General features: G+C 38.6%; 2 protein-coding genes across 10 annotated transcripts in view; both read right to left on the bottom strand.

Annotated features, from left to right (window-relative positions):
* The window catches only part of LOC119488299 (interferon-induced protein 44-like), a 62,239-nt gene extending 37,707 nt beyond the window's left edge, over positions 1-24,532 (bottom strand). The window contains exon 1 of one of the 5 annotated variants that reach the window (XM_037769833.1): positions 24,417-24,532. The gene's annotated coding sequence lies outside the window, so the exon portion shown is untranslated. Of the gene's footprint in view, positions 1-2,264; positions 2,497-24,416 lie in introns of those variants that run through there. The other 4 variants (XM_037769826.1, XM_037769827.1, XM_037769830.1 and 1 more) reach the window with 4 other exon arrangements.
* LOC119488300 (interferon-induced protein 44-like) lies at positions 6,014-24,549 on the bottom strand. 5 transcript variants are annotated; one of them, XM_037769842.1, is made up of 8 exons: positions 24,417-24,549; positions 22,267-22,755; positions 21,621-21,669; positions 9,437-9,632; positions 9,174-9,326; positions 8,896-9,067; positions 7,145-7,245; positions 6,014-7,013 (listed from the first exon to the last, which is right to left on the bottom strand). In XM_037769842.1, the coding sequence occupies exons 2-8, from the start codon at positions 22,736-22,738 to the stop codon at positions 6,819-6,821; spliced, it is 1,338 nt and encodes a 445-aa protein (XP_037625770.1). In that variant the 5' UTR covers positions 22,739-22,755; positions 24,417-24,549; the 3' UTR covers positions 6,014-6,818. The 5 variants fall into 5 exon arrangements, with proteins under 5 accessions (XP_037625770.1, XP_037625768.1, XP_037625767.1 ...); XM_037769840.1 differs by having other exon boundaries at positions 22,267-22,803; positions 24,417-24,544; XM_037769839.1 differs by lacking the exons at positions 21,621-21,669; positions 22,267-22,755; positions 24,417-24,549 and adding exons at positions 10,005-10,053; positions 10,712-11,240; positions 14,769-15,055.
* Between the last annotated feature and the right edge of the window lie 2,493 nt (positions 24,550-27,042).

The raw sequence follows: 27,042 nt of genomic DNA, 5'->3' as shown, positions 1-27,042 counted from the left end.
GATGAATTGTGATAAAAACATAATGCACACATCAATTGGTCAAGAGTAACAAATAATCTTCATTGTATCAAAGTTTTAAGCTCCCATGTGTGGACATTTTGTTGGGAGATATTAACATTTTTATTCTTCCTTCGATTTAAACCTGCAGTAGGCAGAATATTTTGGCATCATTTGGCAAAAAATCCATAATAACCTTTCAGCATATTGTAATTCAAGTGTTCTGAGAGAAAACTAGACTTCTGCTCCTCCTCATGGCTCTGTTTTCAGGCTTTATAAAATCTAGCCCATGATGGGAGACTTTGGCCAATCACAGGTCATTTCAGAGAGAGAGCGTTCCTATTGACTGTTCATTCAACAGAGGCAGCTGTCAATCACTCGCAAACTCAGATCAAACGGTCAAACTAAGCAGCGCTGATCAAATATGAATAAATATTCTGTTACTGTAATGCCTATCTACATCTTGTAGTGTACTGTTTAGCTGTAAAATCAGAAAGTTTGTGACCTGGTAGCCATATTGAGATCAGTTGAGGAAATACCAAGCACCACCCACCAGCTGGATCAATCTTTCTCATTGTACAGCTAAATACACTACAAGGTGTTTCTGAAAACATTTGTGGTGAGAAATAGGCATTACAGTAACAGAATATTCAGGGCTCTAGACTGCGACCAAAATGGTCGCATATGCAACCTTTTTTTGGGAGTGTGCGAGTTACATTTTTACCTAGTCGCATTTGTGCGAGTGCATGATCATTACTATTTTGGTAACACGGTAAGAGCGTTGGATATTGCAGATGAAAGCAGTCCATTTTGTTACTCACTGGCGCAGCCTTTCTCTCCCCTCCTGCACTCTCCTCTGTTCTGTTCTGTGTAAACCTTCGCGCGTCCCCCTACCTCACGCGTATCACACACTGCAGGGTGCCAAAGTTACGCTGTTCCCCAAAATGAAACGGTCTATCGCTGATTATTTTAAAAAAACAAATGAGGAGAGAAAGGAGGAAGCTGGTGGTGAGGGAGAGTCTAACAGAGGTGCCGACTCAGACACCACCGATGATGAATGTGCAACAGGCACGGAGAGACTGGCTGACAGACAGGTGAAGAAAAAGAAGTAACACTTTCAGCCACAATGGCTAACACAGTACCCGTGGTTATGGTACGAGGGGAACGCTATGCTGTGTGTTTATTGTAGACAATGTGGTCCGTCCGTTGCAGGCAACTCTAAACTTGTTAGAGGCTCAACACAGTTTAAACTCAAAACTTTAAAGAGGCACAATGACAGCAAATGTTGAAGGAATGTTGTGTTAAGTTAATTTAATTGAAGTTATGTTCATTGAAGTTAAGTGCAAACATACATTCTGTTGTTATGCTTTGCTTTTATCAACATTTTGTTATGTTTTCTTTTGATGTTATAGAAGATGATCTATTTTGTTAATCGCTGTTCGTGGCAGAGAAACTTAATATTCAGATTAAAATATTTTGCAAATATCAAGTTTCGAGGCATTGTCAATGTTTCACTGGGGTATGTAAATTAAGATAACTATTTATTAGCACGCAAGGTCATTGATTAATACCATGCTATAACCCAAAAAAAAGTGTGCGACCAAATCATGTGCTTGTGAGACCAACTGAGAAAGTTGGTAGCACCAGTGCTACCAGTGGAAAAGTTAGTCTAGAGCCTATATTGATTCATCCGTTTGATCAGTTTGTGAGTGATTGACAGCTGCTCAGAGACAGCAGGCTCAAGATCAGCTCTGATTGGTTGTTTTCCTCCGGTCTGTGAAATCTTGCAGATGGTTAGGAGCACTGGAGAACACAGAGGCACATGATTTTTCAGATTACCTGTCTCATGCACTACTGTCAGGATATAGTGACCACTTTTTGTTATCTCAAATTCTACCCACTGCAGCTTTAACTCGAGTCAAATGTCCAATCTTGAATAACAATGCATAAAATCAAATTGAGATTGTTCCTCTATTATTTGTTGAAACGTGCAAAATTAAGAGTTTTACTTAAAACACTGGAAGTCCTGCATTTTTTTGCTACCTTGGCACAGATTAAGATAGAAACTGTAAATGTTTCCCCTCACGGAAAAAACCCAAAGCTTGATAAGCTGAACATACCTACCGTGCCACACCTTCAGTCACAATCACAACAATCAATAAAGCGTTGAAAAAAAAACACTGGCTGACGTTTCTTTATATTAAATATGTTGTTTGGCAAAATATGAAACCCTTAAATATAATATAATAAAATATGTTCATCCGTACCAGCTTTAGATTGTTGAGGGTGGGGATCAGCTCCAGCGGTAGACACGATGCCAATGAGTAGACACGATGCCAATGAGTAGACACGATGCAAGGGAGTTGGTTGAGAAACAAAACTGTAATTATCCTGGACTAGAGTTATTCTGCTTTCAAAATAAAACTGGAGTTTGTCTCTAAATAAAGCAGCCTACTGGTGTATGCTGAAGACAGTTTGAAAAATGTTCTCATTAGCTCCTCCTTTTAGGGCCATTTCTGACAACATCAAACAAGTTACAACTCACTAACTCTGAGCTTTCAGAAACTTTCCACTAACCATTATATAATATGATCAGAAATACAGAAAATGGAGGGAGTGAACCAATGGCAGAGGCAGAAATCACAGTGTGGGTGGGCACTGAGAAAACCAGGTGGACCTAGCCCATCATAAAACATCTATTGAATGAAAACAAACCCATATCTTAACCAAAATAGACCATTACAACTTGCCTGCATACACCACAGTTCAGCCTTGTACATCATCAGAGGTAATGTTACAATGGTTTGAGCTGCATTTCTATTTCACAATGAGAGTGAAATAACCTGAGTCTAATTCCTGGTAGCCTCTATGTGTAGGCCTACTCATACCTGGCCTATCAAGCTGATTCTGGTCCAACAAGACAAACATTAACAGCATGGCACAGCCTGGCACGGCGGCCACATATTCACACAGCACCATTAATCAAGCTATGGATAGAGCACCTGCATTATAATGTAAAAAAAAAATGCATTTTAACATATATATCCTGGCACGGCGGCCACATATTCACACACACAGCTGGCAGCAACATCAGCATAAAATCCAACTGTACACCGAACAAACACAATAAACAATAGGCTGACATTGAAATAGGCCACTATAGTCCAAAATTGTAATTTAGCTTACTTTTGATGATGACAGCAGGAGACGACGGGGCTTGGTGTTGAACACTTCAAGTCTTCAAGCAGGGACACAAAGTTCAAAGTGATGCAAGTTTTTATCCAGTTGAGAAGAGTCTTTCACCGGTTATGTCTACAGCTTGTTATGAGTGGGGTGACGAGGGGCCTACTGGCCTGCTCCTCAAGGCACAGGTGTTTCAAGTTAACGAGTGACCGTGTTATCTGGTGACTTTCAGCCGAATGCATCCGTATGGTAGTAACTTTTATGTAACTGGTTTATAATAAACACAGAGGACTATTTATTTAAAATACTAGAGAGTAAAATTCATGGTTTTCTGTTTGTGTTTTCGACAGCTGCCTGTCACTAGCAATCAAGGCCGAGAGACACCGGAGCTGCATCTCTCCTCCGGCTGTGACCCGGAAATCGATCTCAGTGCTCCATCTTGAAGGACGTCCCAATTCATAAAATGCGCATCGAGGAGCGAGGAGGCTTGCTGGAGGAGCCATGAGCGAGGATACACCAGTCTATCCTCCAGTGTCTCCTCCACGGAAGTTTTTTATCGACCGACACGCCCCCTTATTGGATATCATTTATTGATTGGACGCTGCTGCTGATCGGTTTGATCTGATACATCAACATCACTGCAGTTTTATACCGGAGTGAAGACAGATCACAGATTAAATGATTTATAGTTTAGTTGTCTTCTGACTCACCATCTAGTCATAATCTGTGTTAATTGTAGGTGTGAACAGTAGACGGACCATGTTGATGGTGAAGTGTTCCAGCAGCAGAAGGACCTGCAGGAGCTCTGCTTCACACACCGTCACTGAAGGAGTCTGACACTGAAAGGGGTTTATAACACCTGACAATGAACAAACATAAAATAACTTTCTTCAATCATTAGAAAGAGTTTTCTTTTGATGATCTGTTATTTCAAGCATTAACTTTTATTAAGTATCCAGTTAAAGTCAGAGAGAAAAGGAGGGTTTGTCTTTTATACCTTTTACATCATTTATCCTCATTTCCATTCAGTCACATTAGGCTGATAATTCCTGAATGTCGGGTTTGATATGAGTTATATCATTTCACTTTTCCCTCAAACATTCAGCCTAATACATAACTTCTAGTGTCAGAATATCAATAACTACAGGCGCTAATAATGAATAAATAATATAAAGGCATTGTGCCAGTAGAGATGGTTCCTGGTCCTCTAAGCAGGAGTCCACAGTATAAATACAGACTGCAGCTGTTATTCATGTGCAGGTGTTTGTTAAACAGGTAACAGACTACAGAGAGGAAACACTGCTGCTCTGAAAACTCTGTTTCTTTATTAGTATTAGATCAGTTCAGACATAAACAGCTGTTAGAGCTGACTGACAGCTGATCCAGATGTGATCATCAGAAACGGACATCGCTTCACGTGACGCTTCAGAGGAAACAACGTCTCATGTCTCTAAAAACATATCTCCTCGTTTCCTCTCTCCTCGAGTCTTTTCCTCGCCTCCTCCACTCGCATCTCCTGTGGGCGGGACTAAGACGCGAGGAGAGGAGTCGAGGAGAGGAGTCGAGGAGAGGAGTCAAGCCGTATAAAAGCACAAATGGGAAAGACCCACAGTCACAGATCCAGTCATGCAGCAATCAAAATAAACGTCATCAGGTGCGCACTATCAGGCATATCAGTAAAATATGAGTAACTTCAAACACATCACAACTGATCTTGTAGGCAAAAACTTAGTATTTATATTATAAGTTTAGCAAAATTATTAAAAACAAATATTTTAGTTTTACCTCTGAACGCAGTCAGGAAGAAGCAGCTTCAAAAAAGTCAAATTATAGTATGTCGAAAAAAGTCATAGTATAGTATGTATAAAAAAAAGTCAAAAAAGTCAGTGTGTAGTATATCGAGAAAAAAAAGTCACAGTATAGGATGTCGAAAAATGTCATGAAAAATATGAAAAAGTCTTAGTGTAGGATCATAAAAAATGTCATGGTATAGTTTGCCATAAAAAACTCATAGTATAGTAGGTCATAAAAAATGTCATGTTTCTAACATCGCCCCCATGTTAAAAGTAATTTCCACATTGCTGCTGTTATGGTAGAGTAACGTTACACCATTAGTCATCTTCACGTTGTTATTTACCCATTTCATATTTTCTATTTACTTTAACGGCCATGTATGATTGAGAAAATGGTTTTAACTAACGTTACAGATAATTCAATTATTTTCCTTGCCCATACTGATGCAAAAATAACATTATCGACTCCATTATTGACTCAAGCCGAGCAGGAAAAGTAAACAGTGGTTTGTCCGTTTTTGGCTACTGTAGAAACATGGTGGCCGGCTTCATGTGGAAGACCCGCTTCCTATGTAGATATAAACGACTCATTCTAAGGTAATGAAAACACATCAATTCTTATTTTCAGGTGATTATATACTAAAGAAAACATACTTAATAATATATTCCATTTCTACCAATAGATCACCCTAATTATTGCACTCTTGTCCTTTAAATAAAAATACTGATTCTCCAGTTCAGGGATTGCTATGACATAGTGATTAAATTAATCAATGTGTCACAGCAACCCTTTTGAAGTAGATTAATTGACTAATCGAAAAAATAATTGTTAGATCAATCTTAAATCCTTCAACCCTTACTAACTATTGATATGGTATTTTATTTATTGTATTTCTAAATTTAATTATTAATCAGAGTTCCAAATTGATAGTTTAGTATATCTTATGAGACTAAATTAATTAATTAGCTATCATTTCCCCTTTCTGGGAAGCGTGGTGCCCCAAGATGAACTTAATGTAAATTAAATCAGTTATTCAATATCAATATTGATAGGAATTTTAATGCATTTTAAGCCATTGCACCTACAGAGAGAATACATGTAAAGTACATTAAGCACCAAAACCAAAAAGAGGGTATAGGGATAACTAACTACAACTGAATGAAATCCAAGTGGTCCATTTCAATTATTTAAATTTTCCATTACTGACAATTTAAATGTTTTATTTTGCACTGCCTTACACAGCATCATGTGTGTACCGAGAAGTCAAAACATGAGTGAAACTTGACAGCTGAAACAAAATCTAATGTGTGTATACTATACTATCAGTCGCATGACACTAAGAACAAAATGATTATGATTCGAAAATGGATAGTGTTATTATGTAGTAAAGAATACATTTGCATAGTTATAGTAATGATAATGTGATAGCTTGTCAAACTTGTAATGAAATGTCCCACTAGATGAGCCAACACTAATACAACTTTTAAATGTGTGAAATATATTAAATAAACCAGTATTTAGACCTATAATTTAAAAAGCACCCTTTATTATGTAATTATTTGCTAATAATATAAATTTACAACTGAATCAGAAAGAAAATTGAATATTTTGCAGTTGAACACGATCAAAGTGTTTTCTATATTTTTTTCTGAAGTAAAAACCTGGAGGCGCTGAGCAGTCCCAGGATTTACTAGAGGCTTTACAAGGGGTGCTTTGAAAACACAAAGGAGGAATTGCACAGTGAACTAGCACTGGGAGGATCACCTGCTGATAAATGGATGGATCATTGTGAGGGGACATTTGATTACAGTTGGACAAGATATAATCTGCTGCACAGATACTTCCTATTCTTTGGTTTCCATGTTGCTGAATCGGTCACTGATTTCATCGAAGTAATTATCTGCGAAACGAAGCATCTGGATGACGGCGCTGAGCAGCAGGATGTCGCAGTTCGGATCCAACTCCAACTCCTCGCTGTAGTTCTTCACTGGAACAACACAGGACACGGGCACACCGAGTCGAGCGCTGATCTCCTGCATCTGGATCACAAAATGTTGTTTTATTTTGTAATTTAAACATTGGAAAGGTTGATTGTTATATTGTTAAGCCTACCAATTAATCTACAGTAGCACAAATCCTTTTCTTCTGTATAAAATCTTAAAATCCTCACCATTTCCTTGATGTAGCCACTCTTGTAGGTGTTTCTCACATCCTCTGTCACCAAAGGGCAGGCTTCGTCTACTTTAGTGAGCAGGACCAGCTGAGGAATCCCTGGAAACACCAGAGCAGAAAGAACATTTCCAAAATGATGATGATTTTTAGGTATCAGGCTGTCAAAATATTGAGTTAACACTTGTAAAATACTTTACTTTTGTGTTGCAATTTAAATGTCTCTTCTATAACTGAAGCACAGCTCTAAAAAAAATAATTTCTTGAACTAACTTTTCTTGAAACATTAACTTTTCAAAGTAAAACTATGATTGCCTAAACTCACTCCATTTACTCATTCACTATTCCCTATATAATAGACACTGTGTCATTTATTAATCACATACGAATTCATCTATTCATGAATTCACTAAATACTTTTATGTTGTCGCATGACTATATTTTATCAAATATGGAGCATTTCTTTGTTTTATTAGAGTAATGTAGTGTACATGCTATGGAGCCGTTTTGGTCCACTGTGAAAATGTTTGAATAAATTATAATAATTAATAAGAAGTAGAAAACTGAGTAACAGTATTTGGAATACTGCATTTACTACTTATAAGCTAGTAGTTAACAGCGTTGATCAGTAATTAGGGGTGTCACGATATCGATGATATGGACATCAAGGTGCACTCAGATGTGCTTCATAAACTCTGAGAAACTCTACAGTAGCTGTTGTTGTAAAGTACACTCCTACCATCTAGTGGATCTTGTGTAAATTACATTTGTCAGGGCATAAAAAACAATTATCTGTTGATCTTTACGAATCAAGACTCAATAGAGTGCTGCAGGAATGAGTGCTAAAACCCAGTGATTAGTTCGTACTTTAGCACTTCCGGTTCCCTCGTCTGGAAGTCAATGGGTTTTTTTTAATGGGTTTTTAGTTATGCCTGAAATAAGGTCTGTGGTTAACACAAGCTTAAGAGGTTTTAACGTTTTGTTCTACAATATAAAATACATCAATAAATACCCCACTTGTGAATTTTGAAGCTTTTACGAGTCTTAAAAAAGGTGGTTGCTAACAAGTGGCTAAATGAGACTACTAAACGTCACCACACTCCGTCTTTACAGCCTCGTTGTGTATACTCACGCTCATGCGACCGTGGTGCAGTTTGTTTATAACCCAACGTTAGCTTTTCACTTCTGGCGATTGCATTCACACTCCAAAAATCATAAAAGGGGTGTTAATTTGTGAAAATTATCTTGCTGAATAAAATGTTAGATTATCATAAACACGTTTGCCACAGAGTTTATTTTCTGAAATAGTCCAAAACCCAATGGAAAAATCCCATTGGGTTTTTCTAACTTCTTGGTTGGCCTACAAAAATACGTCATCCCTGGACCACTCTGTAGTCTTAACAATGGAATGTTTAAATCAAAAGTCAAATCGCTTCGTGGATTTTGAGAATCGCGACACCCCTATCAGTAATTCAATTTACAACTTCACTACCAGCAGTTCCAACAGCTGTAAACCACTGTGTTGGCTGTAGGCTCACATATAACTTTTTCCTTGCTTTTAATAATAAAAAAAACTATTAACAATACTGTTAAAAAATACCTTAATATTATTTAAATTAGGTAGTCTCCCTATGTTTGTTGTACTATGTTGAGATTCAGAAAGCATACACTCATACTGATGTTTTCTAAGAGTGCACACATACAGTACAGATATGTCTTCATTATAATGATGTGGGACTAAATTTCACTAACCCATTAAGTTGACCTTTCTGCGAATGGCATTCAGCTTCTCCTCCAGCTTTGTGGGCATGATGGAGACCTTGCAGGCATCAGCGACGTAGGCCACACAGTGGATCTTGTCTTTGAGCCCTGGAGACTTGCGATAGCCGATGGTCTCCGAATGCAGAGGAGCAGAGGGGTTGAACTGAGTCATACAGTTGAGGAGAAAGACAGGAACAGTTTGAGTTAACTACAACCAGATCAATGACTCATACATTCAATATCCTGCTCAATGTAACAAAAAGCTGTACCTGATAACGGTCTGGCAGATGACCTTTAAGGATGCTGCTGATGTCATCTATATCAAGCCCCGCCCCCGTGCTTTCCTCCAATCCCATGGTATCACAAAAGATGATTGGCAGAAGCTTTCCTTCTCGCCCAGCTTTCAAAGAGTAGGTGCGAAACTGTGGCGAACAAAGCAATGGAGTAACAAACCACAAAATGGGGACGGGGCAGGGTTTTCATTTTGAAATCAATCACCACAAATGGAAATCATTAAGAGGGGGGAACTAACCTGTGTGGTGAGGCTGATGCTAGAGGAGCCAGCGATGGCCTGGCTGGTGACGTGGCCTTTGAATACAGAGTTGATAGAATTGAAGAAGCTGGACTTTCCAGCTCCAACTTGTCCAATGAGCAGGACCCGAGCCTGGGACACAGAGCTGACTGTGGGTTTGTACATCTTAACAGTCTCCATCAGCTCCGTCCTCTTCCTGTAGAAACAAGAAATAGTAAAGAATGTTTCATCTTGTGAAAAGGTTGTTTTTAGCCTGGTTGTTAAAGAGGTATTTTGTACACAGCCAGTTGACCTCCGTGATAGATGGTTGCTGACAAATTTATAACAATTAATCAAGAATTGTACAGTTAAAATGTATATAGCACAGTAAGCATGGCAAACAATGTCAATGCATAATATTTTGCATTGACACTGAGTCCATTATAAACTAACATAGTTGGTATAGTTTGTCCAGTCAAACATCGCAGCATTGCATGTCGTGTGAAACACATCAACTTCTGTCATAGTGTATATTGTAGTATAGTAAAGTACGTTAATAACATTATGTGCAGGTTGGTATCCATCTTACTTAGATTCCCAGGTGATAGTCCTCCATGGCTTCTCAAGTTCTGTGGTTTCTGTTGAAGAGCAAAAACTTTTAGAAGAACAACATTGATCTTATCAAATTTGATAAAAATATTACCCACCCAGGTACATTTTCAACAGGCACTGCACTAGTAGTATCTAAAAACATGAAAGCACATTAAATGACATTATTTGATGTCATATCATATTTAGTATTATCTGTAATCGGGTTGGTGGAATATGTTAAGTTGCACAACTCCATCAGTACCAGCAGAGCTGCTGCTCTACCTGGTTCATTCATTTGAGGGATGGTTTACTAAAAAGAAAAAGAGAAGTTGGAATATTCACCTTTCAATGGGTTTCATATTTACCTTTTATTTATATTAATGTCATATTCACCTTTTGATTCAATTATGCTTCATATTCTCTTTTTATTACCTCCGCCAAGGCCGAAGGACGTACATGAAACCTGCCTTGGCGGAGGTCTGCGCTCTCCGAGTGCACTTCTAGTTTATGTTTTGCATCAATATGTTATTTTGGGGGTGAGTATAGGTGGGGGTTTTTTCTAAGTCGAGTAGAGGGTACAAATAAGCATTAACAACTATAATGTGTGGGTGGGCCTAGTTTTTTTTATAAAATGAAATGTAAGATTCACAGCCCTCTCAATCCAAATAATTTCATAATTTATAATAATATTTATATTGAACTCACCCTCCACCTCATAGACTTCACACTCAGTCAGGTTGAGGTCGTTGCCATGCATTTCTGCAGCAGTAAAGGTGTAATAAGTTCCTGGATTGCTATACACTACTGCTTTGCTTCCATTGAAAAGAGCCAACGCTTCTCCAAAATATGGACCAGAGTTACTTATCATTTTCACTGCATTAGCAGGGCCAGTGACCGGATATTTGAGGAGCTTTTTTCCACTGAACGTGAAAAGAAAGGCCTCGTCATCACGCACAAACAGCCCAGACTGACTGAAGGGTTGTTTGGTGAAGCCTCCAAACACATAACCGGAGGCGTTGTAGCCAACAGACACGGTGGGAGAGCGGTTGTCACATCGTTGGTGGAAGGCTGCGCCGGTGAATCCATGGATGCTGGCCTTGAACAGCAGCCGCAGTTTGACTCTTCCCAGCTGGGAGCAGATGGTTCTCCGCTGGCTGTTGGTTAGCATGGAGTTCATAGTGGTCTGCTGAAGTAGGTAAAGGATGGTGAATGAATCGTTTACTCACTTTGGTGTCTAAAAACAAAAAGAAAACAGATGCATTAAAATGCAGGATATGTAGACTATTTGAGTTTGGTTAATCCCCTGAATAAAGTAGATTTACATATTTGTTTGTAAAATCACAGAAATTACAGTCCTTCATCCTCATCAACCAACACTGATTACAGAACATAAGAAATAAATACCAATAAATAAAACCATTGATAAAATCATCACAAAACTACATTCCACAAAAAACAACTTTAAAGAACTATTCAAACAATAACATGACAAATTATACTTAAAATCACAGTTTACTTCCTCCTTACATATTTCTTGACTGGTAGAGGGTGGATCAGAAGAAACATGAATTTACTTTATATTCCTATATGAATGTTGTGATTGATGAATTGTGATAAAAACATAATGCACACATCAATTGGTCAAGAGTAACAAATAATCTTCATTGTATCAAAGTTTTAAGCTCCCATGTGTGGACATTTAGTTGGGAGATATTAACATTTTTATTCTTCCTTCGATTTAAACCTGCAGTAGGCAGAATATTTTGGCATCATTTGGCAAAAAAACCATGATAACCTTTCAGCATATTGTAATTCAAGTGTTCTGAGAGAAAACTAGACTTCTGCTCCTCCTCATGGCTCTGTTATCAGGCTTTATAAAATCTAGCCCATGATGGGAGACTTTGACCAATCACAGGTCATTTCAGAGAGAGAGCGTTCCTATTGGCTGTTTATTCAACGTAGGCAGCTGTCAATCACTCGCAAACTCAGATCAAACGGTCAAACTAAGCAGCGCTGATCAAATATGAATAAATATTCTGTTACTGTAATGCCTATCTACATCTTGTAGTGTACTGTTTAGCTGTAAAATCAGAAAGTTTGTGACCTGGTAGCCATATTGAGATCAGTTGAGGAAATACCAAGCACCACCCGGATCAATCTTTCTCATTGTACAGCTAAATACACTACAAGGTGTTTCTGAAAACATTTGTGGTGAGAAATAGGCATTACAGTAACAGAATATTCAGGGCTCTAGACTGCGACCAAAATGGTCGCATATGCGACCTTTTTTGGGAGTGTGCGAGTTACATTTTTACCTAGTCGCATTTGTGCGAGTGCATGATCATTACTATTTTGGTAACACGGTAAAAGCATTGGATATTGCAGATGAAAGCAGTCCATTTTGTTCCTCACTGGCGCAGCCTTTCTCTCCCCTCCTGCACTCTCCTCTGTTCTGTGTAAACCTTTGCGCGTCCCCCTACCTCACGTGCATCACACACTGCAGGGTGCCAAAGTTACACTGTTTCCCAAAATGAAGCGGCCTAAAAAAACAAATGAGGAGAGAAAGGAGGAAGCTGGTGGTGGGGGAGAGTCTAACAGAGGTGCCGACTCAGATACCACCGATGATGAATGTGCAACAGGCACGGAGAGACTGGCTGACAGACAGGTGAAGAAAAAGAAGCAACACTTTCAGCCACAATGGCTAACACAGTACCCGTGGTTACGGTACAAGGGGAACGCTATGCTGTGTGTTTATTGTAGGCAATGTGGTCCGTCCGTTGCAGGCAACTCTAAACTTGTTAGAGGCTCAACACAGTTTAAGCTCGAAACTTTAAAGAGGCACAATGACAGCAAATGTTGAAGGAATGTTGTGTTAAGTTAATTTAATTGAAGTTATGTTCATTGAAGTTAAGTGCAAACATACATTCTGTTGTTATGCTTTGCTTTTAACAACATTTTGTTATGTTTTCTTTTGATGTTATAGAAGATGATCTATTTTGTTAATCGCTGTTCGTGGCAGAGAAACTTAATATTCAGATTAAAATATTTTGCAAATATCAAGTTTCGAGGCATTGTCAATGTTTCACTGGGGTATGTAAATTAAGACAACTATTTATTAGCATGCAAGGTCATTGATTAATACCATGCTGTAACCCAAAAAAAAGGGTGCGACCAAATCATGTGCTTGTGAGACCAAGTGAGAAAGTTGGTAGCACCAGTGCTACCAGTGGAAAAGTTAGTCTAGAGCCCTGATATTGATTTATCCGTTTGATCAGTTTGTGAGTGATTGACAGCTGCTCAGAGACCGCAGGCTCAAGATCAGCTCTGATTGGTTGTTTTCCTCCGGTCTGTGAAATCTTGCAGATGGTTAGGAGCACTGGAGAACACAGAGGCACATGATTTTTTTTCAGATTACCTGTCTCATGCACTACTGTCAGGATATAGTGACCACTTTTTGTTATCTCAAATTCTACCCACTGCAGCTTTAACTCGAGTCAAATGTCCAATCTTGAATAACAATGCATAAAATCAAATTGAGATTGTTCCTCTATTATTTGTTGAAACGTGCAAAATTAAGAGTTTTACTTAAAACACTGGAAGTCCTGCATTTTTTTGCTACCTTGGCACAGATTAAGATAGAAACTGTAAATGTTTCCCCTCACGGAAAAAACCCAAAGCTTGATAAGCTGAACATACCTACCGTGCCACACCTTCAGTCACAATCACAACAATCAATAAAGCGTTGAAAAAAAAACACTGGCTGACGTTTCTTTATATTAAATATGTTGTTTGGCAAAATATGAAACCCTTAAATATAGTATAATAAAATATGTTCATCCGTACCAGCTTTAGATTGTTGAGGGTGGGGATCAGCTCCAGCGGTAGACACGATGCCAATGAGTAGACACGATGCCAATGAGTAGACACGATGCAAGGGAGTTGGTTGAGAAACAAAACTGTAATTATCCTGGACTAGAGTTATTCTGCTTTAAAAATAAAACTGGAGTTTGTCTCTAAATAAAGCAGCCTACTGGTGTATGCTGAAGACAGTTTGAAAAATGTTCTCATTAGCTCCTCCTTTTAGGGCCATTTCTGACAACATCAAACAAGTTACAACTCACTAACTCTGAGCTTTCAGAAACTTTCCACTAACCATTATATAATATGATCAGAAATACAGAAAATGGAGGGAGAGAACCAATGGCAGAGGCAGAAATCACAGTGTGGGTGGGCACTGAGAAAACCAGGTGGACCTAGCCCATCATAAAACATCTATTGAATGAAAACAAACCCATATCTTAACCAAAATAGGCCATTACAACTTGCCTGCATACACCACAGTTCAGCCTTGTACATCATCAGAGGTAATGTTACAATGGTTTGAGCTGCATTTCTATTTCACAATGAGAGTGAAATAACCTGAGTCTAATTCCTGGTAGCCTCTATGTGTAGGCCTACTCATACCTGGCCTATCAAGCTGATTCTGGTCCAACAAGACAAACATTAACAGCATGGCACAGCCTGGCACGGCGGCCACATATTCACACAGCACCATTAATCAAGCTATGGATAGAGCACCTGCATTATAATGTAAAAAAAAAATGCATTTTAACATATATATCCTGGCACGGCGGCCACATATTCACACACACAGCTGGCAGCAACATCAGCATAAAATCCAACTGTACACCGAACAAACACAATAAACAATAGGCTGACATTGAAATAGGCCACTATAGTCCAAAATTGTAATTTAGCTTACTTTTGATGATGACAGCAGGAGACGACGGGGCTTGGTGTTGAACACTTCAAGTCTTCAAGCAGGGACACAAAGTTCAGAGTGATGCAAGTTTTTATCCAGTTGAGAAGAGTCTTTCACCAGTTATGCCTAAAGCTTGTTATGAGTGGGGTGACGAAGGGGCCTGCTGGCCTGCTCCTCAAGGCACAGGTGTTTCAAGTTAACGAGTGACCGTGTTATCTGGTGACTTTCAGCCGAATGCATCCGTATGGTAGTAACTTTTATGTAACTGGTTTATAATAAACACAGAGGACTGTTTATTTAAAATGCTAGAGAGTAAAATTCATGGTTTTCTGTTTGTGTTTTCGACAGCTGCCTGTCACTAGCAATCAAGGCCGAGAGACACCGGAGCTGCATCTCTCCTCCGGCTGTGACCCGGAAATCGATCTCAGTGCTCCATCTTGAAGGACGTCCCAATTCATAAAATGCGCATCGAGGAGCGAGGAGGCTTGCTGGAGGAGCCATGAGCGAGGATACACCAGTCTATCCTCCAGTGTCTCCTCCACGGAAGTTTTTTATCGACCGACACACCCCCTTATTGGATATCATTTATTGATTGGACGCTGCTGCTGATCGGTTTGATCTGATACATTAACATCACTGCAGTTTTATACCGGAGTGAAGACAGATCACAGATTAAATGATTTATAGTTTAGTTGTCTTCTGATTCACCATCTAGTTATAATCTGTGTTAACTGTAGGTGTGAACAGCAGACGGACCAGGTTGATGGTGAAGTGTTCCAGCAGCAGAAGGACCTGCAGGAGCTCTGCTTCACACACCGTCACTGAAGGAGTCTGACACTGAAAGGGGTTTATAACACCTGACAACAAACAGACTTAAAATAACTTTCTTCAATCATTAGAAAGAGTTTTCTTTTGATGATCTGTTATTTCAAGCATTAACTTTTATTAAGTATCCAGTTAAAGTCAGAGAGAAAAGGAGGGTTTGTCTTTTATACCTTTTACATCATTTATCCTCATTTCCATTCAGTCACATTAGGCTGATAATTCCTGAATGTCGGGTTTGATATGAGTTATATCATTTCACTTTTCCCTCAAACATTCAGCCTAATACATAACTTCTAGTGTCAGAATATCAATAACTACAGGCGCTAATAATGAATAAATAATATAAAGGCATTGTGCCAGTAGAGATGGTTCCTGGTCCTCTAAGCAGGAGTCCACAGTATAAATACAGACTGCAGCTGTTATTCATGTGCAGGTGTTTGTTAAACAGGTAACAGACTACAGAGAGGAAACACTGCTGCTCTGAAAACTCTGTTTCTTTATTAGTATTAGATCAGTTCAGACATAAACAGCTGTTAGAGCTGACTGACAGCTGATCCAGATGTGATCAGCTGCTGCTGTCATCAGAAACGGACATCGCTTCACGTGACGCTTCAGAGGAAACAACGTCTCATGTCTCTAAAAACATATCTCCTCGTTTCCTCTCTCCTCGAGTCTTTTCCTCGCCTCCTCCACTCGCATCTCCTGTGGGCGGGACTAAGACGCGAGGAGAGGAGTCGAGGAGAGGAGTCGAGGAGAGGAGTCAAGCCGTATAAAAGCACAAATGGGAAAGACCCACAGTCACAGATCCAGTCATGCAGCAATCAAAATAAACGTCATCAGGTGCGCACTATCAGGCATATCAGTAAAATATGTGTAACTTCAAACACATCACAGCTGATCTTGTAGGCAAAAACTTAGTATTTATATTATAAGTTTAGCAAAATTATTAAAAACAAATATTTTAGTTTTACCTCTGAACGCAGTCAGGAAGAAGCAGCTTCAAAAAAGTCAAATTATAGTATGTCGAAAAAAGTCATAGTATAGTATATATAAAAAAAAGTCAAAAAAGTCAGTGTGTAGTATATCGAGAAAAAAAAGTCACAGTATAGGATGTCGAAAAATGTCATGAAAAATATGAAAAAGTCTTAGTGTAGGATCATAAAAAATGTCATGGTATAGTTTGCCATAAAAAACTCATAGTATAGTAGGTCATAAAAAATGTCATGTTTCTAACATCGCCCCCATGTTAAAAGTAATTTCCACATTGCTGCTGTTATGGTAGCTTAACGTTACACCATTAGTCATCTTCACGTTGTTATTTACCCATTTCATATTTTCTATTTACTTTAACGGCCATGTATGATTGAGAAAATGGTTTTAACTAACGTTACAGATAATTCAATTATTTTCCTTGCCCATACTGATGCAAAAATAACATTATCGACTCCATTATCGACTCAAGCCCGAGCAGGAGAAGTAAACAGTGGTTTGTCCGTTTTTGGCTACTGTAGAAACATGGTGGCCGGCTTCATGTGGAAGACCCGCTTCCTATGTAGATATAAACGACTCATTCTAAGGTAATGAAAACACAGCAATTCTTATTTTCAGGTGATTATATACTAAAGAAAACATACTTAATAATATATTCCATTTTTACCAATAGATCACCCGAATTATTGCACTCTTGTCCTTTAAGTAAAAATACTGATTCTCCAGTTCAGGGATTGCTATGACATAGTGATTAAATTAATCAATGTGTCACAGCAACCCTTTTGAAGTAGATTAATTGACTAATCGAAAAAATAATTGTTAGATCAATCTTAAATCCTTCAACCCTTACTAACTATTGATATGGTATTTTATTTATTGTATTTCTAAATTTAATTATTAATCAGAGTTCCAAATTGATAGTTTAGTATATCTTATGAGACTAAATTAATTAATTAGCTATCATTTCCCCTTTCTGGGAAGCGTGGTGCCCCAAGATGAACTTAATGTAAATTAAATCAGTTATTCAATATCAATATTGATAGGAATTTTAATGCATTTTAAGCCATTGCACCTACAGAGAGAATACATGTAAAGTACATTAAGCACCAAAACCAAAAAGAGGGTATAGGGATAACTAACTACAACTGAATGAAATCCAAGTGGTCCATTTCAATTATTTAAATTTTCCATTACTGACAATTTAATTTTTTTATTTTGCACTGCCTTACACAGCATCATGTGTGTACCGAGAAGTCAAAACATGAGTGAAACTTGACAGCTGAAACAAAATCTAATGTGTGTATACTATACTATCAGTCGCATGACACTAAGAACAAAATGATTATGATTCGAAAATGGATAGTGTTATTATGTAGTAAAGAATACATTTGCATAGTTATAGTAATGATAATGTGATAGCTTGTCAAACTTGTGATGAAATGTCCCACTAGATGAGCCAACACTAATACAACTTTTAAATGTGTGAAATATATTAAATAAACCAGTATTTAGACCTATAATTTAAAAAGCACCCTTTATTATGTAATTATTTGCTAATAATATAAATTTACAACTGAATCAGAAAGAAAATTGAATATTTTGCAGTTGAACACGATCAAAGTGTTTTCTATATTTTTTTCTGAAGTAAAAACCTGGAGGCGCTGAGCAGTCCCAGGATTTACTAGAGGCTTTACAAGGGGTGCTTTGAAAACACAAAGGAGGAATTGCACAGTGAACTAGCACTGGGAGGATCACCTGCTGATAAATGGATGGATCATTGTGAGGGGACATTTGATTACAGTTGGACAAGATATAATCTGCTGCACAGATACTTCCTATTCTTTGGTTTCCATGTTGCTGAATCGGTCACTGATTTCATCGAAGTAATTATCTGCGAAACGAAGCATCTGGATGACGGCGCTGAGCAGCAGGATGTCGCAGTTCGGATCCAACTCCAACTCCTCGCTGTAGTTCTTCACTGGAACAACACAGGACACGGGCACACCGAGTCGAGCGCTGATCTCCTGCATCTGGATCACAAAATGTTGTTTTATTTTGTAATTTAAACATTGGAAAGGTTGATTGTTATATTGTTAAGCCTACCAATTAATCTACAGTAGCACAAATCCTTTTCTTCTGTATAAAATCTTAAAATCCTCACCATTTCCTTGATGTAGCCACTCTTGTAGGTGTTTCTCACATCCTCTGTCACCAAAGGGCAGGCTTCATCTACTTTAGTGAGCAGGACCAGCTGAGGAATCCCTGGAAACACCAGAGCAGAAAGAACATTTCCAAAATGATGATGATTTTTAGGTATCAGGCTGTCAAAATATTGAGTTAACACTTGTAAAATACTTTACTTTTGTGTTGCAATTTAAATGTCTCTTCTATAACTGAAGCACAGCTCTAAAAAAAATAATTTCTTGAACTAACTTTTCTTGAAACATTAACTTTTCAAAGTAAAACTATGATTGCCTAAACTCACTCCATTTACTCATTCACTATTCCCTATATAATAGACACTGTGTCATTTATTAATCACATACGAATTCATCTATTCATGAATTCACTAAATACTTTTATGTTGTCGCATGACTATATTTTATCAAATATGGAGCATTTCTTTGTTTTATTAGAGTAATGTAGTGTACATGCTATGGAGCCGTTTTGGTCCACTGTGAAAATGTTTGAATAAATTATAATAATTAATAAGAAGTAGAAAACTGAGTAACAGTATTTGGAATACTGCATTTACTACTTATAAGCTAGTAGTTAACAGCGTTGATCAGTAATTAGGGGTGTCACGATATCGATGATATGGACATCAAGGTGCACTCAGATGTGCTTCATAAACTCTGAGAAACTCTACAGTAGCTGTTGTTGTAAAGTACACTCCTACCATCTAGTGGATCTTGTGTAAATGACATTTGTCAGGGCATAAAACCAATTATCTGTTGATCTTTACGAATCAAGACTCAATAGAGTGCTGCAGGAATGAGTGCTATAACCCAGTGATTAGTTCGTACTTTAGCACTTCCGGTTCCCTCGTCTGGAAGTTAATGGTTTTTTAGTTAGATGCCTGAAATAAGGTCTGTGGTTAACACAAGCTTAAAAGATTTTAAAGTTTTGTTCTACAATATAAAATACATCAATAAATACCCCACTTGTGAATTTTGAAGCCTTTACGTGTGTGTCTTAAAAAAGGAGGTTGCTAACAAGAGTGAGCGACTAAACGTCCGTAAAGCCGACTCGTCCATCTTTACAGCCTCGTTGTGAAAACTCGCGCTCATGCGACTGTGGTGCAGTTTGTTTATAGCCCAACGTTAGCTTTTCACTTCTGGCGATTGCATTCACACTTCAAAAATCATAAAAGGGCTGTTAATTTGTGAAAATTATCTTGCTGAATAAAAAGTTTGATTATCATAAACGTGTGTTTGCCACGGAGTTTATTTTCTGAAATAATCCAAAAACCAATGGAAAAATCCCATTGTCTTTTTCTAACTTCTTGGTTGGCCTACAACAATACGTCATCCCTGGAGCCCTCTGTAGTCTTAACAATGGAATGTTTAAATCAAAAGTCAAATCGAATCGTGGATTTTGAGAATCGCGACACCCCTATCAGTAATTAAGTTTACAACTTCACTACCAGCAGTTCCAACAGCTGTAAACCACTGTGTTGGCTGTAGGCTAAGTGAAGATGGAGACTCAGGTGGGGACTGCTCACATATAACTTTTTCCTTGATTTTAATAATAAAAACTATTAACAATACTGTTAAAAAATACCTTAATATTATTTAAATTAGGTAGTCTCCCTATGGGGCCCCTTGTTGGTCTACAGTATGTTTGTTGTACTATGTTGAGATTCAGAAAGCATACACTCATACTGATGTTTTCTAAGAGTGCGATGTGGGACTAAATTTCACTAACCCATTAAGTTGACCTTTCTGCGAATGGCATTCAGCTTCTCCTCCAGCTTTGTGGGCATGATGGAGACCTTGCAGGCATCAGCTACGTAGGCCACACAGTGGATCTTGTCTTTGAGCCCTGGAGACTTGCGATAGCCGATGGTCTCCGAATGCAGAGGAGCAGAGGGGTTGAACTGAGTCATACAGTTTGAGGAGAAAGACAGGAACAGTTTGAGTTAACTACAACCAGATCAATGACTCATTTATTCAATATCCTGTTCAATGTAACAAATAGCTGTACCTGATAGCGGTCTGGCAGATGACCTTTAAGGATGCTGCTGATGTCATCTATATCAAGCCCCGCCCCCGTGCTTTCCTCCAATCCCATGGTATCACAAAAGATGATTGGCAGAGGCTTTCCTTCTCGCCCAGCTTTCAAAGAGTAGGTGCGAAACTGTGGCGAACAAAGCGAGGGAGTAACAAACCACAAAATGGGGACGGGGCAGGGTTTTCATTTTGAAATCAATCACCACAAATGGAAATCATTAAGAGGCGGGAACTAACCTGTGTGGTGAGGCTGGTGGTAGAGGAGCCAGCGATGGCCTGGCTGGTGACGTGGCCTTTGAATACAGAGTTGATAGAATTGAAGAAGCTGGACTTTCCAGCTCCAACTTGTCCAATGAGCAGGACCCGAATCTGGGACACAGAGCTGACTGTGGGTTTGTACATCTGAACAGTCTCCATCAGCTCCGTCCTCTTCCTGTAGAAACAAGAAATGATAAAGAATGTTTCATCTAGTGAAAAGGTTGTTTTTAGCCTGGTTGTTAAAGAGGTATTTTGTACACAGCCAGTTGACCTCCGTGATAGATGGTTGCTGACAAATTTATAACAATTAATCAAGAATTGTACAGTTAAAATGTATATAGCACAGTAAGCATGGCAAACAATGTCAATGCATAATATTTTGCATAGACACTGAGTCCATTATAAACTAACATAGTTGGTATAGTTTGTCCAGTCAAGCATCGCAGCATTGCATGTCGTGTGAAACACATCAACTTCTGTCATAGTGTATATTGTACTATAGTAAAGTACGTTAATAACATTATGTGTAGGATGGTATCCATCTTACTTAGATTCCCAGGTGATAGTCCTCCATGGCCTCTCAAGTTCTGTGGTTTCTGTTGAAGAGCAAAAACTTTTAGAAGAACAACATTGATCTTATCAAATTTGATAAAAATATTACCCACCCAGGTACATTTTCAACAGGCACTGCACTAGTAGTATCTAAAAACATGAAAGCACATTAAATAAGATTATCTGATGTCATTATATCATATTTAGTGTCATCTGTAATCGGGTTGGGGGAATATGTTAAGTTGCACAACTCCATCAGTACCAGCAGAGCTGCTGCTCTACCTGGTTCATTCATTTGAGGGTTTGTTTACTAAAAAAATAAAAGAGAAGTTGGAATATTCACCTTTCAATGAGTTTCATATTTACCTTTTATTTATATTAATGTCATATTCACCTTTTGATTAAATTATATTTCATATTCTCTTTTTTATTGATGTTTTGCATCAATATGTTATTTTGAGATAATGAGGGGGTGGGTATAGGTGGGGGGTTTTTCTAAGTCGAGGGGAGGGTACAAATAAGCATTAACAACTATAATGTGTGGGTGGGCCTAGATTTTTTTATAAAATGAAATGTAAGACTCACAGCCCTCTCAACCCGAATAATTTAATAATTTATAATAATATTTATATTGAACTCACCCTCCACCTCATAGACTTCACACTCAGTCAGGTTGAGGTCGTTGCCATGCATTTCTGCAGCAGTAAAGGTGTAATAAGTTCCTGGACTGCTATACACTACTGCTTTGCTTCCATTGACAAGAGCCAACGCTTCTCCAAAATATGGACCAGAGTTACTTATCATTCTCACTGCATAAACGGGACTGGTGACCGGATATTTGAGGAGCTTTTCTCCACTGAACGTGAAAAGAAAGGCCTGGTCATCCTGCACGTACTGCTCAGACTGACTGAAGGGTTGTTTGGTGTAGCCTCCAAACACATAACCGGAGGCGTTGTAGCCAACAGACACTGTGGGAGAGCGCTTGTCACATCGTTGGTGGAAGGCTGCGCCGGTGAATCCATGGATGCTGGCCTTGTACAGCAGCCGCAGTTTGACTCTTCCCAGCTGGGAGCAGATAGTTCTCCGCTGGCTGTTGGTTAGCATGGAGTTCATGGTGGACAGCTGATCTGCTGTAGTGGGTAAAGGATGGTGAATGAACCGTTTATTCACTTTGGTGTCTAAAAACAAAAAGAAACAGATGCATTAAAATGCAGGATATACAGAGTATTTTCTAGTTTAGTTAATCCCCCTGAATAAAGTAGATTCATATATCATCCGGGTTGCACCCAAAGTTCAAAGTTTCATTTGTTTGTAAAATTATAGAAATTACAGTCCTTCATCCTCATCAACCAACACTGATTACAGAACATAAGATACCAATAAAATAACAATAAAATAAGACTATTGATAAAATCATCACAAAACTAAATTCCACAAAAAACAACTTTAAAGAACTATATAAACAATAACATGACAAACTATACTTAAAATCACAGTTTACTTCCTCCTTTCATATTTCTTGACTGGTAGAGGGTGGATCAGAAGAAACATGAATTTACTTTATATTCCTATATGAATGTTGTGATTGATGAATAGTGTTAAAAACATAATGCACACATCAATTGGTCCACTAGCTGACTGTCATCAAATGCATTTTATATTTCAAGAGTAACAAATAATCTTCATTGTATCAAAGTTTTAAGCTCCCATGTGTGGACATTTTGTTGGGAGATATTAACATTTTTATTCTTCCTTCGATTTAAACCTGCAGTAGGCAGAATATTTTTTGCATCATTGGGCAAACATTCCATAATAACCTTTCAGCATATTGTAGTTCAAGTGTTCTGAGAGAAAATTAGACTTCTGCACCTCCTCATGGCTCTGTTTTCAGGCTTTAAAAAATCTAGCCTGTTGGCCAATCACAGGTCAGAGAGCGTTCCTATTGGCTGTTCATTCAACGGAGGCAGCTGTCAATCACTCGCAAACTCTGATGAAACGGTCAAAGTAGGCAGCACTGATCAAATATTAATCAATATTCTGTTACTGTAATGCCTATTATTCACCTCAAATGTTTTCAGAATCATCTTGTAGTGTACTGTTTAGCTGTAAAATGAGAAAGTTTGTGAACCAGCAGCCATGTTGAGATCAGTTGAGGAAATACCATGCACCGCCCACCAGCCGGAGCACACTTTCTCATTTTACAGCAAAACAGTACACTACAAGATGTTTCTGAAAACATTTGAGGAGACAAATAGGCACATACATGTGTTTGTATGGATATGTACAGTATATATATATGTTGATTTGATTGATTTATTTATTTTTTCCTCTCTCCTACTGTAGGTGTGTACCCCACGAATAGGCACAATCTTTATTGTATATGTACACTTAAAAAAAGAAAATAATGGAAACCCTCTTTTAAGTACATGCTGCTCATTACATCATGCTACAAACATGTACATTCCTTGATCATGTAAAGTGTCAACGTCTCCAAATAAAAATTAAATAAAAAAAAAAAAAGAGATTGCTCCTCTATTACTCCTAAGACTCCATATCTCCATTTGTTGAAACATGTAAAAATAACTGTTTTACTTAAAACACTCGAAGTCCTGCAATTTTTTTGCTGCTTTGGCACAGATTCAGATAAATGTTTCCCCTCACTGTCAAACCCAAAGCTTGATAAGCTGAACATACCTACCATGCCACACCTTCTTCAGTCACAATTAACAATCCATCAAGCCTTAAAAATCCCACTGGCTGTATTTAAAGTATTTAAGATGTTCATCCTCACCTTCTTTCTTTCTAGATTGTTGAGGGTGTTGCCCAGATCCAGCAGTATGAGAAGACAATGACAGGCAGTTGTTTGACAAACGAAACTGGAAGTATCCTGGACTAGAGTAATTCTGCCTTCAAAATAAAACTGGAGTTTGTCTCTAAATAAAGCAAAGTAGCCCACTGGTGTATGCTGAAGACAGTTTAATGTTCTCATTAGCTCCTCCTGTAGGGCCATCCCCCGAATGTAGCTTTTCAAAATAAAACGTTTTTTCTTCAGCACTGTATCTAATAACACACATGTATAACTTTGAAATGTGTAATTGTCAATCTCAGGCTATTTAATGTATTTTTCACAAGGTTTTTCTAAATGGAAGATGGTTTATAAAGTAAAAGGATTGGACTGAGTTTTTAGCACAGCATTAGCAAATACATTACCTCCAAGTAGTTTGCCAAAACTCTTAAAGTAATTATAATAACAACATCTAAGAAATAATTTAGGTAACAGGACTGAGATTGACATTCTCAGTCATACTTATAGTGCCTTCAAATGAAACTCGTGAGCTCTTGTGTACAACATGGGAAGTTGTGTACACAAAATGCTTAGGCTATAGTGTTCAAGTGGTTAAGTCCTGAAGAACACCGCTGCAAAGCAAAGAAAGATAAGCGGGTAACATAATGCAGTAAATGCAAAGGCATAATAACAGAGGGAAAAGATGAGGCCGTTGGGAATATCAATATTCTCCTCAGACATATTATAAAAGGAAAACAATATAAGACTAAAATTACAATATATTAACTTATTATGCACCGAAAAATGTATTTCCATGGCCTCCGCCATTTCTGACAACGTCAAACAAGTCACAACTCATTAACTCTGAGCTTTCAGAAACTTTCCACTAACCATTATATAATATGATCAGAAATACAGAAAATGGAGGGAGAGAACCAATGGCAGAGGCAGAAATCACAGTGTGGGTGGACACTGAGAAAACCAGGTGGACTTAACCCATCATAAAACATCTATTGAATGAAAACAAACCCATATCTTAACCAAAATAGACCATTACAACTTGCCTGCATACACCACAGTTCAGCCTTGTACATCATCAGAGGTAATGTTACAATGGTTTGAGCTGCATTTCTATTTCACAATGAGAGTGAAATAACCTGAGTCTAATTCCTGGTAGCCTCTATGTGTAGGCCTACTCATACCTGGCCTATCAAGCTGATTCTGGTCCAACAAGACAAACATTAACAGCATGGCACAGCCTGGCACGGCGGCCACATATTCACACAGCACCATTAATCAAGCTATGGATAGAGCACCTGCATTATAATGTAAAAAAAAAATGCATTTTAACATATATATCCTGGCACGGCGGCCACATATTCACACACACAGCTGGCAGCAACATCAGCATAAAATCCAACTGTACACCGAACAAACACAATAAACAATAGGCTGACATTGAAATAGGCCACTATAGTCCAAAATTGTAATTTAGCTTACTTTTGATGATGACAGCAGGAGACGACGGGGCTTGGTGTTGAACACTTCAAGTCTTCAAGCAGGGACACAAAGTTCAAAGTGATGCAAGTTTTTATCCAGTTGAGAAGAGTCTTTCACCGGTTATGTCTACAGCTTGTTATGAGTGGGGTGACGAGGGGCCTGCTGGCCTGCTCCTCAAGGCACAGGTGTTTCAAGTTAACGAGTGACCGTGTTATCTGGTGACTTTCAGCCGAATGCATCCGTATGGTAGTAACTTTTATGTAACTGGTTTATAATAAACACAGAGGACTGTTTATTTAAAATGCTAGAGAGTAAAATTCATGGTTTTCTGTTGGTGTTTTCGACAGCTGCCTGTCACTAGCAATCAAGGCCGAGAGACACCCGGGGTGCGTCCCAAAGCTCTTAATTTTCGTTTCCTCGCTCCTCGATCCTCGCTTGAACCGGAAGTTGTTCTGGTGCGCCATTTTGAAGACCGTTCCAAAGCCCTTATTTGTGCATCGAGGAGCGAGGATCGAGGATCGAGGAGGCTTGCCGGAGGAGCGATGAGCGAGGATACACCAGTGTATCCTCCACGGAAGTCTTTTACCGACCGACACGCCCCCTTATTGGATATCAGTCACTGATTGGACGCTGCTGCTGATAGACACGCCCCCTTATTGGATATCAGTCACTGATTGGACGCTGCTGCTGATAGACACGCCCCCTTATTGGATATCAGTCACTGATTGGACGCTGCTGCTGATAGATACGCCCCCTTATTGGATATCAGTCACTGATTGGACGCTGCTGCTGATAGACACGCCCCCTTATTGGATATCAGTCACTGATTGGACGCTGCTGCTGATAGACACGCCCCCTTATTGGATATCAGTTACTGATTGGACGCTGCTGCAGATCAGACTGATCTGATAACTTTACCTCTCAACATCACTGGAGTTTCATACCGGAGTGAAAACAGATCACATATTAAACGTTTTATAGTTTAGTTGTCTTCTGATTCACTATCTAGTTATAATGTGTGTTAACTGAAGCTCTGAGCAGCAGCAGAAGGACCTGCAGTAGCTCTGCTTCATACACCGTCAGTGAAGCAGCCTGACAGTCAGAGGGGTTTATAACACCTGAGAAACTGACT

The sequence above is a fragment of the Sebastes umbrosus genome, chromosome 5 (assembly GCF_015220745.1).
Source record: "Sebastes umbrosus isolate fSebUmb1 chromosome 5, fSebUmb1.pri, whole genome shotgun sequence".
Lineage (NCBI taxonomy): Eukaryota > Metazoa > Chordata > Actinopteri > Perciformes > Sebastidae > Sebastes > Sebastes umbrosus.
This window is presented reverse-complemented; position numbering and strand designations above follow the sequence as displayed.